General features: G+C 32.9%; 1 protein-coding gene across 2 annotated transcripts; it reads right to left on the bottom strand.

Moving 5' to 3' along the window:
* Window positions 1-4,252: 4,252 nt before the first annotated feature.
* On the bottom strand, window positions 4,253-9,542 carry LOC117103578 (3-hydroxy-3-methylglutaryl-coenzyme A reductase 1-like). Of its 2 annotated transcripts, XM_033244159.1 has the most exons (6): window positions 9,416-9,542; window positions 8,649-8,907; window positions 7,336-8,078; window positions 6,992-7,054; window positions 6,705-6,901; window positions 4,253-5,782 (listed from the first exon to the last, which is right to left on the bottom strand). In XM_033244159.1, the coding sequence occupies exons 2-6, from the start codon at window positions 8,828-8,830 to the stop codon at window positions 5,603-5,605; spliced, it is 1,365 nt and encodes a 454-aa protein (XP_033100050.1). In that variant the 5' UTR covers window positions 8,831-8,907; window positions 9,416-9,542; the 3' UTR covers window positions 4,253-5,602. The 2 variants fall into 2 exon arrangements, with proteins under 2 accessions (XP_033100050.1, XP_033100051.1); XM_033244160.1 differs by lacking the exon at window positions 6,992-7,054.
* Between the last annotated feature and the right edge of the window lie 7,210 nt (window positions 9,543-16,752).

Below are 16,752 nucleotides of genomic sequence, written 5' to 3'. Positions count from 1 at the left end.
TTTCTTTAATTATTTATAGAATAACATTACAGAATAACAGAAGATTGCATATACATAATTTTTATATAATATACTTATTAAATTAAATTTAATTAATTTGTAAGGAAGCGAAATGCATATGAAAAATGGCAGAATTATTAAATATTACTGAATAAGCAAACAACTTGAACAAATGATTTCCTTATACATTTTGTTAATCTTTATGTATTTTTTTTTAATCTTTATGTTAACGACATTCTTAATATTATATCATATTCCAGATGTCTTATGTTTGCTGACGATGTCAAGATTTTCAAAATAATTAGCAGCAGTGGGGATACCAACGGGCTCCAGACGGACCTTAATAGATTAAGTTCTTGGGCGTCAACTTGGGGTATGTCTCTTAACCCTGAAAAGTGCAATATATTATCTATTTAGTTAAAAAAGAATATGGCACAGTTATTTAATTAATGACAATCCCATAAATCGGGTGCATTCACACAAAGACCTTGGTATTTTCATTGATAGCACCGTTCGTTTTTCTTATCATGTTGATTATCTTGTTGGCAAGTGCAATAGACTGCTTGGGCTGATGTGGTGCAATTGCAAAAACTTTGACAGTCAAACTAAACTACATCTTTATTTCAGTATTATTCGCCCAAATTTAGACTTTTGTTCAGTTAATGTAATTCTATTTCCAAAACCCAAGCTTCACGTATTCATCGATTACATAATCACTTCTTGCGCTACATCAGACACAACAATAACCACAACATTCCTTACATTCAATCCCCGGAGTCCCGTAGGCAGTTTTTTTATCTTGTTTTTTTATATAACTGTGTTAATTCTTTTTTTCGATAGCGATTTGTTAAGTAATTTTAGTCTTAGAGTCCCCAGTCGGTGTCTTAGAAATAATCCAACTTTTCATATTCCCTTTAGTAGACTTAACGTGCTTAAAAAATTGTTGTATTAGTAGATTAAGCTTAGCTTATCATTAAATGACATAACCAGGTAAAATGGCCGACCAACGAGCCAACATACTGAATAATTAAACGACTGAGCAAGCAAGGAGGCAACCTACCAACCAACCTACCAACCAACCATGAAGGAAAGAAATTTCCTCGATGAACCAACCAACTGCCCCTTTTCTGTTGGTTTCTGAAGTGATGTAAACACTCTTTACAAAAACAGCGTGGAGCAATTAAACACAAAGCTCCACGCAATGTAGTCCCTTTTTTAGTGACACGTTTATAAGCTAAACATGTTTAGGTCCGTCCTAATGTGTTTATGTTTCTGCCGTATTTAGTATTGTATGTGCTTAGTCATTTAACATCATGATGTTAAATACCGAAACACATTTATTGCTAAACACGTCGAAATCCTAAATATATAGCTATGTCTGAACACGTTTAGATTTTAAACTTTTCTTCACTAATTCATGCTTTTCGGACGACTGAACATTTATGTGTCCTTCATTATTTGTATAGTTTATTTGGCCTATATTTAATTAGTTCAAAGGAAGTTTATGTTGTCCAATCACACAAACAACACAAACAATGAATTGATAAAAGAAACGCGAGTCTCATACAATTTTAACCTGTTAAATTACCGTATCATCGTCTGAAAAATATGATTATTTATTTAAAAAAATATTAACATATACAGTAAAGTGCTTTTGAGTCAACTATGAACTTAAAATGTAACAAGAGAGTATTTACATTACGGTACTGTATTAAAAAAAGAATAGTCTTATAACACCAGAAAAACTGAGAAATGAGTAATATTTTATTAGATTCTGCTAATTTCTGTTATAATGTGTGTGTTTTTTTACCCGCATTATCATTAGAAATGTTGATGGAGGGGAGGGGGACGGGAATTAAAATTTATCGAGGGGCCATGTATCAGAAGGGCCACGCCCACCGAGTTTTGAGCTGCACTTGAAAATAACTCTCCTAGACTTTCATTTTCGGACTTAACATACTTATTCTACATATTCTTAATTTGACACTATGCCGTTCAATGTTTAATTAGAATTTTTGAAATTAAATTTCTAAAGAGTCTTACAGTGAAAACATTTAAATACACAACAAAATTAACATTTTTTTATATTACGAAGAAATTGCTAGAGCCTTTTTATGAAATTGGATGGAATTCTTGAATTTAATGACCGTTTCTTTTTAAAGTGGTGGACTGAGATCGGTCGGTCGGTGGGAATGTACTGGCACGATTCCGAGATTACCCCGCTTGCCATCATCTTGAGGATTTCCACGTGGTTTATCTAGACAAAGCAGATATTCATGAAATAGTTAAAGATTAAAACATCCCAGGAATATCATAGAGCAGTTGATACACAATAACTTGTAGAAGTGAGACTCTCCCCTGACAACATTCCGGTTATTTCCTAGTCCAGGTGGTTAAGAATAATGATCACTCATGAAAGTGAATGTATGAAATTGAGATTGCCTGTATACTTTTTAAAGAAATAAATATTTCTTGTTCATTTGTTGATATTTCTTCCCTATTCAATTATCATTCTGATTATTACAGTCCAACCCATCCCCACCCCCTCCTCTTGGCAACGGTAGTTCAATTAGTATGAATTTAGGAATAATAATATGTACAGTACAAACGAATATGATACAAGATATTTTATTGTTACTATTGAATGATGCTCATAACAAAATTAATAAAAAATAAATAAAATAAATTACATATATAATTACTTTGGTCTTGAAATAAGGAACCATAGAAGGCTAAGCACAGATCAGACAGGTTAATAATTTTCGCGACGGCGCACAGTGGGCCAGAATTGTTTCAAAGTGTGCCGAAAGTCAATACTTATAAGAAAATACTGATTATGTTCATGTTAAGACTGTTTAAGGGGTTTTCAAACCTGCTGAATTCAATTAAACTATTTTTAAATATGTATGACGTCATCAAATTACTGTTTTTTTGATAGGTTGAGTAACATATTCATTGTAATACCTAGGCAGATTCATATTACCTTGGTTATTAGAACATATAAGGGTTTTCTAACCTGTAGATTTCAACGCAAGCATATTTAAATATGTATGACGTCATTAAAGTATTTTTTTTATTGGACGACGTAAGATTTAAGATCTAGACAGAATAACTTGCCAGAGCTCAGTATGACACGAATGAGGGTTTCTAGACCGGAAAATTCAAATTAGAACATTTTACACTTTATGTGACATTATTAAAATACATTTCTTCAAAGAAAAGGGTCGGAGGTGGAGTGTTAAGAAGACACCTGCAGTACCCCATTAGTCCGCGTCCACCCCATTAGTCAGCCCTCACCAGTGAAAATAAGCACAAAAGATCACGGTCAAACAGACTGAATTTACCTAATATCGCTATAATTTGCGTGAGCAATAATTGTTGTACTTGAATAGATGCTAAATAAATAAATGAAAAAAAGAAATTAAATGGGCGGTCCCACTTCATCAAACATTTACCCCCATCCCATTACTCACCTTGGGGTGCCCTTATCATCTCCAGAGGCAATTTGGCTTCAGATTTAGGATGGAGTCAAAATGTTTAAAAAATATTAATAAAAAAATAAAAACAAAAGAGAAAGCGTCGGAAAAAATGATTCCTAGAATAATTGAAAGGGGGTCGAGGTCCTCCCCGGAAAAATGTTGTTTCCTAAATGGCGAGAAATGAGATTTCCCGACTTTTGAGGTGTATTTTAATGACATTTAAGTTTTTTTAAAGTTCAAGATTTTCCCTCCTTTGAAAACAGTCATGTCAACTTTGTCATTCTTATTACAGTAAACAGGCCTATGTGTGTATAAAAAAAAAATGAGTAGTTGCATACGTAGGCCTATTTTGTTTTCCATGAACCGATGAACCCCAAATAGGACGGTGGTGGGAAAATGTTGATTCCTATGTGTCGGAAAACGGGTTTTCTCAACTTCTGAAATTTTGGTTTCCCTCTCTTGACGTTTTTTAATGAATCGATGAACCCTAAAGAGGAACCGGGGGAGAGGCGCGGAATCATGTTAGCCCCTGGAACATGTTGATTCCTAGATTGCGGGAAGTGAGCTTTTCAGACTTCTGAAGTATCTTTTAATGACCTTTAATAAAAACAAAATCAAGGTTTACCCTATTGAAAACGGTCAGGTAAATTTTCTGATTTTTAATACAGTAAAGAGGCCTATTGTGTGTGTAGAGGTATAAATATGATTAATTGCTTACGCATTCTTTTTTTTTTTTTTTTTTTTTTTTTTTTAAACGGGGTTTTTTCTTTTTTTTTTTTTAAACGGGGTCATCCCCCATCAAAATTTTGATTGAGCATTCCCGACATTTAATTGTCCAATTGTAACACAAAATTCAATAATCAGCTTACGGGTCCTGGAAAAGTAAGTCTAGAATTATTTTTTTAAATATTTATTTAATGTTTTTGTCCAAGGGGTTGTGGTCAGGACCCTGACTCCTCCAGATCCACCAATGATCTTCCTCCCCAATTCACTCCTAGATACGACACTGGAAATCGAGTGTACTTGTTTTTACATTTGGCACCCAATGTTTGCAGGAATGATTTTATCGTATACCTTAATTTAAAAACGGCGCTTTTGTAAGGGGGGTATATTAAATCGCTTGCTAAATGCAGGGTGGCAGATATTGGGAGCTAAACTTGGCATCAACGTAAAGCTTAGGCTCTGCCAGAAATGTTAATATCAAAAGCATGACGAAAATCGCCGGCAATTTTAACTTTTAAGTTGGTTTTATGAAAAAAATGTTTTTAAGCGTTTTTGGCTCATATTTAGTGTCCTTTATTCTAAAAATATACCAATAATGTCATTTTTTATTTTACTATCTAATTTAGTTAACAATAGGTAAATACTGCAAGAAGTATCAGGTTGACTGCTTTCATCTAAGTAAAGTTATAGGGAGTTTTTCAAAACTGTCAATTTTATCATTTTACGAGTAAAATACAACTTTTTCATGTTTACATGGTTATATCACACTATGAAAATTCACTAAATATGAAATTATTGGTGGATTAATATAATTTAGGATGTTCTCGACATCAAATAACCTTTAAAAGTTGAAGTTGTCACATTACCTATTTTCGACTTTTGGCACACTTTGAATTGATTCTGGCCCACTGTGCGGCGTGCCCATAGGAAGAATTATCTGTACAACGTAGTCTCGGGGACACTGCGTCCTGGAATTCAGACGAAGAGGACAACGTGTCCTCGTATGCGCTGATGATTCTACATGACGTCAGTACGTTCTAGCTCTTACCGTCATTAGTGCATTTGAAGGATTTTGTACAATGTTATTGCAGTATTGGTAAAAGTAATTTATTCTATATTAAAGCTAACCTTTATTATATGATAAAAAAGTTGTCATAAAAATGTCTTGCTGTTTATAAAAAAAAAACAGACTATATTACATTATTTATCTTAAACACATTATTATTATTATTATTATTATTAGTAGTAGTAGTAGTATGTACAATATTGATTTCATATTTAATATAATGTATACAATTTCTAAAAAGTCTAAATAATATCAATCATTACGTTGACATTGATGATGGCTATCTACATGTCTTGGAATTTCGACAATCCGACTTTCCTCTGTCAGCGCAGGATTATGTTCGGTTGCTGATCCCGGTGCCTTGACGGGCATATTTGTGATGAGCTGTTGAAAATTGGTGAGCAGTAACTGCGGCAGTGAGTGACACTTCGCCACCTAAAAGCACACCCAGTATTACTTCAGCAAAAGCGTCTCGACTACTTTCTTTTGGAAGTTGTAACATATCAAGGCAGGTCTAAAATAGAAAAAAAGCACCAGTAAGTCAATCAATCAGTCAAGTAATCAATCAATCAATCAATGTATTTACATTAGTAGCGAACGAAAAACAATTAATTCAAATAAAAAAATTTTCTGGTAAAGAATAAGTATTGTATGTTGTCTCTCGGCAGAGACTAAATTCATCTTGCGTGTGAACATAGTTACTTGTATACAGTGGCGTGTCCAGAATTTATCGAATTGGAAAGTGTGTGTGGGGAGGGGGGTTAGCTTTCCAACATAAAGGTCTGTTTGCAAGTTAAGTTTGAGGCCAGGGCCGGCCACCGAATCTCCCTTTCTGTCATGTCTGGTACCGCTACTGAAGCTGTTTGCAAAAATCATGCAGCAGGCTTGTGAAATGTATTACGGATATGTATAAGTCTGTTCATATTTACCTGATATGCCAGGTCAGTATAAATAGTCTGCTAAAGCCATGAAATATATAAATCAATACTACACAATTTAATATTCTTGGCTGATGCAATGTATTTTACAAAGATGTTTTGGTAGAAAGAAAAAATGTAAACGCCCTTTGATTTAGGGAAATCAACAAAACCAAATTAGATAATATGATTATATAAAGCTACATAGGGTCTCTGACTTAGACCATAAAGTGGAATAACCCGACAATAATTAAGTGGCCAGGAAGTCTTTATTTGCGTTAGTGCTTACGGAAGCTTAAAGTAACCCTCCGAGTTTCCTAGTTTTCAAGATAATTCCAGTATATTGGAAACATGGGGTGAAGCACTTTTAAGACGGATTTCCGAGATCCACATATCTCGAAAAAAAAAGTCTTAATAAAGTGATTTGTTCTATGTCTCCAAAACTCGGCCATCGGAAAGTCACTTTAAGCTTCCATAAGTGCTAGTTTTGAAGACGATTATAACAAATAATGTACTCACCTTCTGCGAGGGCAACGATGTGCCGCCCCCAACAGTTCCAATCATCAATGATGGAATCGTAATGCAAAGTCGTAGGTCGCCCTCTCGTGTTTTCCTCATTTCTGTGATGCCGATGTGAGATTCGGAGACACAAGCGGCGTCTTGTCCACATGCGATGAAAACAGCGGCCAACGCATTGGCAGTGTGGCAAGTTAATCCTGAAATTCGTTAAACAAAATTAGAAATGTTTTACTAAACATTTTAGTTTAAAAGAAATAAAAAGCTATGATCTAGGTGGCGTAACTTACCAGCACATCCCTGCATATGCTGACCCACCAATACGGATTGATTTAGTTCGCTTATATTGTCGACTGTGAAATTAAGTAAAACGAAAAGTAAAATTAAAAATTTCAGGAAACATCATTTATTCATAATAGCAAAAGCTTAATGTAAACGAAAGTTAACATTCAGAAGCCTTTTACTTCGGACAAGTCTTTTATATCAGAACACCGCTAGCATTGTTATGTATCTACTTAATTATATATTGAATATATATATTTATTATTATTATTACTATCCTCTATTACAGTTTCCCTCTCATAGGATTTTCCTAGAAAGGTAATAAGATAATAGGCCTACATTTTATGCCTACCTGTTGTTTTCATAATTCGCTCTACAACTTCTTTAGGACACACAACTTCACCAGTAACGTAGACACCTCTGGTATCATTGAAGAACCCAGACGATGCTTTCTTGTCTTGGGAAGATCCCGACTCTAGATACCATACTTTCGGCTGAATAGGTGCTTTAGGAAGTATGTGTTGAATGGCTGCATTTGTTGCAAAAGTGCAAATATTCTGACCACATGCGTTCCCAGATTCGTACTTCCATTTTGTAATAACCTTGTTGCCATGCAAATTCGCAGCTATTTTCATCAGCTTGCCATGGTTCGTTGTGGTTTCTGCAACTTGCTTCATAATAGGAAATAGGTCCGGACTGTTAAACCACTGGAGAAATTTGTACGCGTCCAGTAAATTTTGAAATACGAATTCTGGTGCTCTCTGAACGGTTTTCCTTAGGACAGCCGTATTTATACCGCCACTTTCATTGATAAGCTTACAACCTCTTGAGTACGATGCCACTAAAGCTGATTCTGTTGTGGCAAGTGGAACAGCATACGGTCCATTGGCATGCATTCCATTTACATTAACATTCACCATTCCTATTGGCACCTTTACGGTTCCCACGAAGTTTTCAACGTTGCGTGTATATACGCTGTCATCGAACATGTCATCCAATGGAGATAAATCTACAGTCTCCAAAGCGCTGGGATGGATGTATCGCTGTCTGTTTACTGTCGATGTACTAGCAAGACCGGCCGTTTTAGGCTGGCTCCTAAAATTTCAAGTAAATGAAACCATGCTAAGCTTAAAGAAATCGCAACAAATAAAGTGCGTTGATTAAATATATTTTAACTATATACTTTTGTTAGTAACAAAACCAAAACAGCAGTTGCATGATTCTCTATAATTTTTGAAATGAGTTTGTATACATACATATATATATATACACAATATATATATATATATAATAATAATAATAATAATTATAATAATAATATGTTATATTTATATAGCGCTTAATATACCAACAAGGCCTCTAAGCGCTTCACATTACTACCCCCGGTCATTGGATTAGACGCCTATGGAACAAAAACATTTAACCCTACCAAGTACCCATTTATACTTCTGGGTGGAGAGAAGCAATGTAGATAAAGTGCCTTGTCCAAGGACACAAGCGAAATGCGCAGCGAGGGGATTGAAATATATATATATATATATATATGCCTGTCTCTTATACACATCTAGATGTGTATAAGAGACAGATATATAAGAGTGGTGTGTGTGTATGTGGTTGTGGGTGTGTGTGTCATCCATATGGAGTGTCAAAAAAAAATCTACTTACGATTGGTATCTGACAGGAGTGACTTTATTCTTCTGTTTGGTTTGGTTTGAGAGTTTTTCCAATGGTTTCATGTTGCGGTCAATATCCTGACCAGTGCTGCTATGTTGAAAACGTGTTGTAGAAAAATAACGTCGGACATATTTACCAGTAGCTGCCCATTGCAAACTCTTTAAACCTGACATTCTATGGCGTGTCTTGTTAAAATGATAGTGGTGAGATTTTCGTTGAACTTAGATTTCAAGCACACTTGTGCAACTTCCTTTTAAATGAAATAAATGGGTGTATTTAATAGCGATGGTGGTTCTAGAAGTAGTCATAATTGTACTTGATATATCAAGTAGTGTAACGTTTTTTGTTATCAAGTGTGGGTCCAATTACCATAATCATTAGGCCGAATCTTATTAACAATACCTCAGCTCATAAAGTGTAATAACAATTATGCCTAAATGGATTTTAGTCTTAAAAGCTCTCAATCTAAAATATAATTGACTAAATTAAAATCGAAGTATACAGCCGTTACGTTTACGTAATGGCTATTGGAAATAATATATCATCCTAAAACATTTAATTAAAAAAAGTACAAAGCAATAACCATTCACTTTCTTCTAATATTTATCAACATGTAAAACAGAACATAATTTTCATACAAAATTTAACTTACCGTATATATATTTAACGTAAAATAAGTTTATTTTGTGTACATATTAATTCAATGTAACACCTATACACTTTTGAAAATAATTGTTTAACGGAAAAAATGAACATACCTTTAAAACATCACTGGGTCCTTTCGAGAGTACTTAATCTGAAATGTAGCAAGAGTGAAAAACTGTTAAGCTCACCGTCTTAAATACACAAGAAGAAAGAATCTGCGCATGAACAGTTAGTTGTCACCACCCAGTTCACCGTTTTTTGGGTCATTAACATTACAAATGATTGTATAAATATTGGGCAAGGCAACAGTTTCTATAAATACCACACAGCGTCGATACTCGAGATAATGTTCAACAAACAACATTAATCTTTTCCCGTCCATATCTCGATAGGAATATATTTTTAGACATCAACAGGCCTTTAAAATGTGTTTTTTTTTTTTTATCGTAGGTGAAGGGGAGAACTCACTGATTCTGTAGAAAATTGAGAGAGGTTCTTAACAATTTCAGAACCTTACAGGTCTACAGTATTGCAATCTTCTATAAACTATTACACTATGATCAGTAGGCCTAAATTGAATAAACTGAAAACATGCAGAAGATTCACAATCAAAGTCTTAACTAAGGCAGTAAATACTTATTAGATTCCCGGGACTAAAATTCAACAATTCGATTGACAACGAACAAAAATCATTAATGATAATGATATGTTCTACAATCTAAAGAATATATAGGTATTGAATATTAGAGATATTTGCACTTTGTGCAACGGAATAAGATGAGCTTCCTAGTACATTTTTTTTTACCTTTCAAGGTAAACATCATTATACTAATACTGAAAATCATCACTACCAAACAACAGGTGATAATTCAGTATTATACAATATTATTTATAAACAAATCAATGATTTCAATACCATAAATATTGTTATATACTGTAAATAAAACGATATATAACTTATATTGTGTCTTAGCAGCTAATTTAAACAATTTACAATAATTGGTATTGTTCCGATTATCACAAATACATCTGTCTCTTATCGCATAAACACTTTATAATTCGAATATAGTTTAGTATAGATAAATTCACTAGCTATGAAATTATCAACACGTTTTGGTGACTAGAAACGGAAAAATAAAATCATCTAATAGTGAAATAGAAATTGAATAACACGTGAATTATTAGGCCTATCGGTCCCTTATGGCGTTGAACAATTAAGCCAGGCTTACAACGTCGTACAACCGTCGCTCGACGACTCCAATCCCGCTCCATGTAAGCGCTAGAAAAATGGATTGTTATTAAAAATAGGTACCTAACAGGTACATGTGGCTACTGAATTGCATTTTTTTTTCTGTTTGTGTGTTTTGTTTTAATGTATTCCAATTTTGTTATAGTGTTGTTTTAAGTTCAACCAAATAAGGATATGCTAGGTTTGCTTCAGAGTGGTGAACGAAACATTTTCATTGGTTTTTAAAATAAATCAATTTTAAGTATCAAAAATATTAACATTATTAACAGTGAATATGAGGAAAGTCGTGTACATAGTTTTCAACTAAATAATAAATGTCAACTAAATAATAAAATACACAAATACAATTTTTTAACACTTCTTTTTATTTAGGAATATAAAAATGTCTTTATTCTGTAAAAGCTTGAATAAGCGCTGCGGCGCTTATAACATATTTGGAGGCTTCAGTGCTGTGCTTATTCAAGAGCGGCGCTCGTAAAAAGAAATAGTGTGGCGCTTTTCATGCCCGTTCTCATGTTACATATCTCACATTTCCGTATTCAGTAATAATAATAATATTAATAATAATAATAATAATAATAATAATAATAATAATAATAATAATAATAATCTCGTTATTAATACACGGCAAAAAGCCAAATTCAACATAGAAAATACAATATCAAAAAAGAAATTGTAAAAAGTTGTTCTTCCTTGAGTCCGTGGTTCATTATTTACCAACAACAATAATTATATAAAAGTTAAAATAATAACAATAAATTCATCACAATAAATATTATCAATAATAATAATAATAATAATAATAATAACAGCAGAAAATTACAAATAAAAACCTATTCTATTTAAGGTAAAACATCAAAAGACACGAGAATTCTCACAAACAGCATAAAAAACGATAGGGCCTAAGATATAAGATTCAAAAAGGCAACTCACACAGAATTTCAGAACTATAACACATTTCAAACAAACACGGAAGTAAGCAAACAGAACCATCAGTTCATAAAAGTTTTAAAACTAGGAATCATTTAATTTTCTTTTAAACTCGCGGAGACATTTTGAATTTTTCAGTTTTTCATCGAAAGAGTTCCACAATGCAGCACCTATGTAGCTAAAACTTTTTTGTGTATATTTTTAGTTCTTCGAACACCAATATCAATGTTATTTTGCGACCTCATATTGTATTTGTATTCTTTTTTAAGAAAAAGTCTTGACAGATAAAATGGCGTTTGATTGTTTAAAAGTTTGCATAGTAACAGCGTCATTAAATTTTAATTTTGCATCAAGATTTTTCCAACCAATTGTTTGAGTGCTTGTGAACTTGATTCATACTTAGTTGCACCTGTAAATATTTTTGCTGCTCTGTTTTGCAACACTTGGAGTTTTTGCTTGAGAGATGCATTGCATTGGCCCCATATAATATTACAATAGTCGAAGTGAGGTGCAATGATTGACTTATATAATATGCATTGGATATCACGTGGAATTACATCATTGGATTTTCAGAGGTAATATAAACCTGTTTTAACCTTGTTTTTTACTCTAAGGACATGGTCGTCCCATGAAAGATTACCATCAATCATAACACCTAAATGTTTGCATGAAGCAACCCTTTTGATCTGTTTACCCTTTATATCGAAGCATACATTATTTGAAATTTGATTGAGTTTTTGAGTCGATCCAATGATCATACATTCTGGTTTGGTAATATTTAAGCTTAGTTTGTTTTGGGCAAGCCAATCATCGATTGGTGAGCATTTACTTTTGTGGTAAGATTATGTATACATTTAGATGCAAAGTAAAGTGCTGTATCGTCAGCGTACATGCTAATCTTAACATTATCTACACATTTTGGCAAATCATTTATGTATAAAATAAAAAGCATCGGTCCTGGGATTGATCCTTGTAGGATACCACATGTGCTTTCTTTCATGTCAGACGAAATGCCGTTTATAGATGTTATATGATTTCGCTTACTTAAATAACTCTCAAACCATTTAATTATATTAGTATGAAATCCAAAGCCATGTAGCTTATTGATTAAAATATCCGTATTTACAGTGTCAAACGCATTTTTAAGATCAATCATTATCAATCCAACATACATACCATTTTCAATTGCATCAATCCAATCTCCAGTGATATTGATAAGAGCACTGGATGTTGACAATTTAGGCCGGAATCCAGACTGATTTTCATAAATTAATTAGTGAAAATTTAGGTATGGATATATTTGATCAAAAACAACGCGTTCCATTATTTTTGATAACATTGGCAAAATCGATATTGGTCTGTAGTTTGACGAGTCTTCGTGATCACCACCTTTATATATAAAGGGTAAATTCTTGCTCTTTTCCATGATTGTAGAAAGATTCCAATTGAAAGTGACATATTTACAAAAATAGGTTAATGGTCGAACAATATAGTCAATAGCTACTTTAAGAAGTACTTTAAGAACAGGAATCTCATCCAAACCTACTGATTTGCTTTCAGATAATGAATAAATTAATTTTCGAATAATCTTCGTTTATGAAATTAAAATAAAAAGCTTCAATATTTAATGTGTCGTGAGGTTTATTGTGTGAAGTGTTAGTTACGGGTATACTTTTAGCTAATTATGGCCCTATCGTTGCAAAGTATGTGTTTATTACATTGGCAATATCTTTTTTATTAGTAAGAATCTCACTATCATTTTTCAAACTATTAATTTGAGTTTCTTTGTTTTTCCCGGGTGCAATTTTTCTAATGTTTTTTTAAAATTGTTTTTTGAATTTTTTGACTGAAGTTTTTTTTTTAATATTAGATTTATTTCTTTTAATCTGTTTATTTATTTTATTTTTTATTTTACAATAATCATGCCATAATTTACTAGATCGTTGTTTCAAAGCCTTTGTTTTTAAAACGTCTCTCTCTCTATCTTATAGATTTTATTACTGTATATCTTCAGTGAGCCAGGATGCGTTTTCTTTACGCACACGTTTTCTATTAATAGGGGCATGTTTACTAGGCACTTCTAAGAATTTATTCTCAAATGCAATTACGACGTTTTCTATATTAGAAATAAATGTCAATTCGTGCCAATTTATAAAGCTTAAATCCATTTTAAATAATTCTTCATTGAAGTGTCTGTAACAACGACTATGTCTATACTTATGATCACTATTTGTTTTCTTAGTTTTATTTTTCCCAATAATTGCATATACAAGAGAGTGATCGCTATAACCTAGGTGAAGAACACCTGATGTGGTCACCTTATCTGGACACGTAGAGTAAATGTGGTCAATAAGTGTTTGGGTATGTTCAGTAACAGGGGTTGCATCATGTATTACCTGTTTATGTGAGAAACTCTTAGCAATTTCATTCATTCTTTTTGTGTAACACGATGGGGATTTTGCAATTAGATCGCAATTTATATCTCCAATTAAATAAATATTCTTATAAACACATTCAATTTTTACCAAAATGTCTTCAATATAATAAAAAAGAGAAATGGTAGAATTTGTAGGTCTATACCAAGTTATGACAATGGTGGGCTCTTGTTTATATGTATTAATTTCAATAATTTCAAGTTCTTTGACCATTAAATCTTTGCGAAGCTTATACGTAAAATTTCCATTCCTGTTGACATACAGAGCCACTCCCCCACCTTCTCTATTTCTGTCATTTTTGAATATATCATAACCATTTATTTGAAAATCATTATCAGGCATAGACGAGTTTCTGCGATAGCAATTATATCAATCTGGTAATTTAACATAAGGTTTTTAATGAAAGTGAGAAATAAAACACTTGTAATTTACTCAATGTTAATAACAGTAGCGGATTTTGTTGTTTGACGACTTTTTTTAACGGATTTTGGATATTAGTTTTCCTTTTTTGCTGATTTTGTGATTTTTATGCTCAATGTTGCTGAGAAACTTCATCATGTTTTCTAGAAGTGAAATTTCTCTTTTGAAATGGTGTAGGCCTACATTTATGAGCCTTGGCATGTTGTCAAAGATTATGTTTGAGATGTTCGTGGAAGAGGCACTAAAACCCACAGCCGTGAGTAGATGAATTATTACTAATTTAATGACACATGTCATAGTTGCATATTGCAGGTACCCTGCACACCTATTTTTTTTAAATGTATTTGTTACTGAAAACTACCATGCTAGATATAGTCAAAATCGACTCAATACAACCTCATATTGCTGGGCTTATCGAAAATATTCGCCAGATTAATTATGAGCGTTGATTGGTATTCGGCTCGTGATCAAAGGTGTCGACTGGTACCGAGATTCACAGTCAATTACCTCGACGCAGGGTTCCCCGAACGCCGCCCTCAGTGGAGTGTGCGAAGCACAATTCAGAGTCAGAAGTGGAACGTGAATTTCGATATGGTTTCGTAGTCAGATTTTCGAGAAAAACTTCAGCTACCCATATTTCTCGACTTAGACGTCAATGGGAGCTGTAATTTGTATGGAAAGGAGATGGTGCTACCCTTAATTCGTATTAAGGGAATTTACGCCCACAAACCTTGTAGTTATTAATATTTTGGTTATACAGGTAATAGAAAATTGTTATTTTTTGGTGACGTCACACTCACACTATAGTTAGCATGCCTACGTCATAAGCTAGATTACGTCACCTTTTCCTGGTAAGGCAAACTTTCCAAGCGTGCTTTTTTAATGGATAAACAAACACCACTGCTTTGCACATGAATGCCTTGCCTAGCTAGGGATACAAGAGCCGCATAGTTAGCATATAATACTTAAACAAGGTACGTCTGCAACTGAATTATTCTTAGGCCCTAGTTAATTTTTTTTATTTATTTATTTCTTTCGAAAGTGTACTTTCTATCACATATAATTGCACTATCTACTTAGGCCTGTGTTGGGTAGTCATTATGCTTCATCGTCCCCCGCTATACACAGTACATCAGTAGGGTATCCCCCTCCCCCCTAGCCTCTCCCCTCCCCTCCCACGCTACAGTACAGACATTTGCTATGCAACAGAACGGGATTGCGCCTTTCTTCCCAGGTGTTCATGTAAATTTTCATATTGTTAGCTAACCAGCTGCGTGTATTTCTTTGTGAAAATGAGTACCGCGGCGTACTCATTTTCACAAAGCATTTGCATCCCCTCTTGGAAAGAGGGAACTTCAAAATAATTGTCTCCATATCTTCGCTAATTAATCACCGTAATTTAGCTTACACTTATGCATGGAGGGAGCACTTAAAATGTACAATAATCATTTCACTACCCGACAAACCCCGAACTTCATTTATGCATTACATAAATAGTTTTATCTTGCTGTATTCCAACATCATTGGCTCATGGTAACAACCTACTGGCAGACTATTTCCGGTCACACATTACTCCCCATAAAGGCCAACTCAGACAGCGTCGTACGACTCAGCCCGACGCGATTTGTTGTCGCGTCGGGTCTGTGTGAGTTGAACGCAGACGTGATGGCTTGTTTAAGGAACGGCGCTTTGTAACGGGTCGTGACAAAGTGCGAGCCAGCGAGTCATGCGAGCCATGCGAGCCATTCATTTTAAATCCTTTTTTTTCCCACCATGGAATTTTGCCTGTGTAGTTTAGTCATGCGCAGTACATACACTTTTTCGAATCGTCGATCCGGAAGTATGCAGCGATGATAAAGATGTTGTTAAAATACAGATATACAGATACATAAAACAGATATATTTATATGTATGTACTGTATTTATTTATATATCTATATATATATATATATTATTTTATATATACTGTATATTTTTATATATTGATTTATATATTTTTATATTTAGTTGTATATCTATATAGATATATATTTGTATATTCATTTATTATATAGGCCTCTGTATATATTTAGTATATATATTGATTTATATATTTATTTTTATATACTCATTTGTATATATATATATTTATATATTTATTTATTTATATATATATACTGTACTATTGTTTTATATTATATACTGTAATTATTTATATATTTATTTATATATTTATGTATATATTTGTTTGTATATTTTTTTGTATATTTATTTTTATATTTATTTGTATATGTATTTATATATATTTATATATATTTTTATATTTATATGTTTATATATTTATTTATATAATTATTTAATTTTTTTTAAATATATTGTTTGTATATTTATTTGTATAAATATATATTTGTATAAATATATATATATATAAATATAT

The sequence above is a fragment of the Anneissia japonica genome, unplaced genomic scaffold, assembly GCF_011630105.1.
Source record: "Anneissia japonica isolate Jap-2015-1 unplaced genomic scaffold, ASM1163010v1 scaffold6792_len961167_cov158, whole genome shotgun sequence".
NCBI lineage: Eukaryota > Metazoa > Echinodermata > Crinoidea > Comatulida > Comatulidae > Anneissia > Anneissia japonica.
This window is presented reverse-complemented; position numbering and strand designations above follow the sequence as displayed.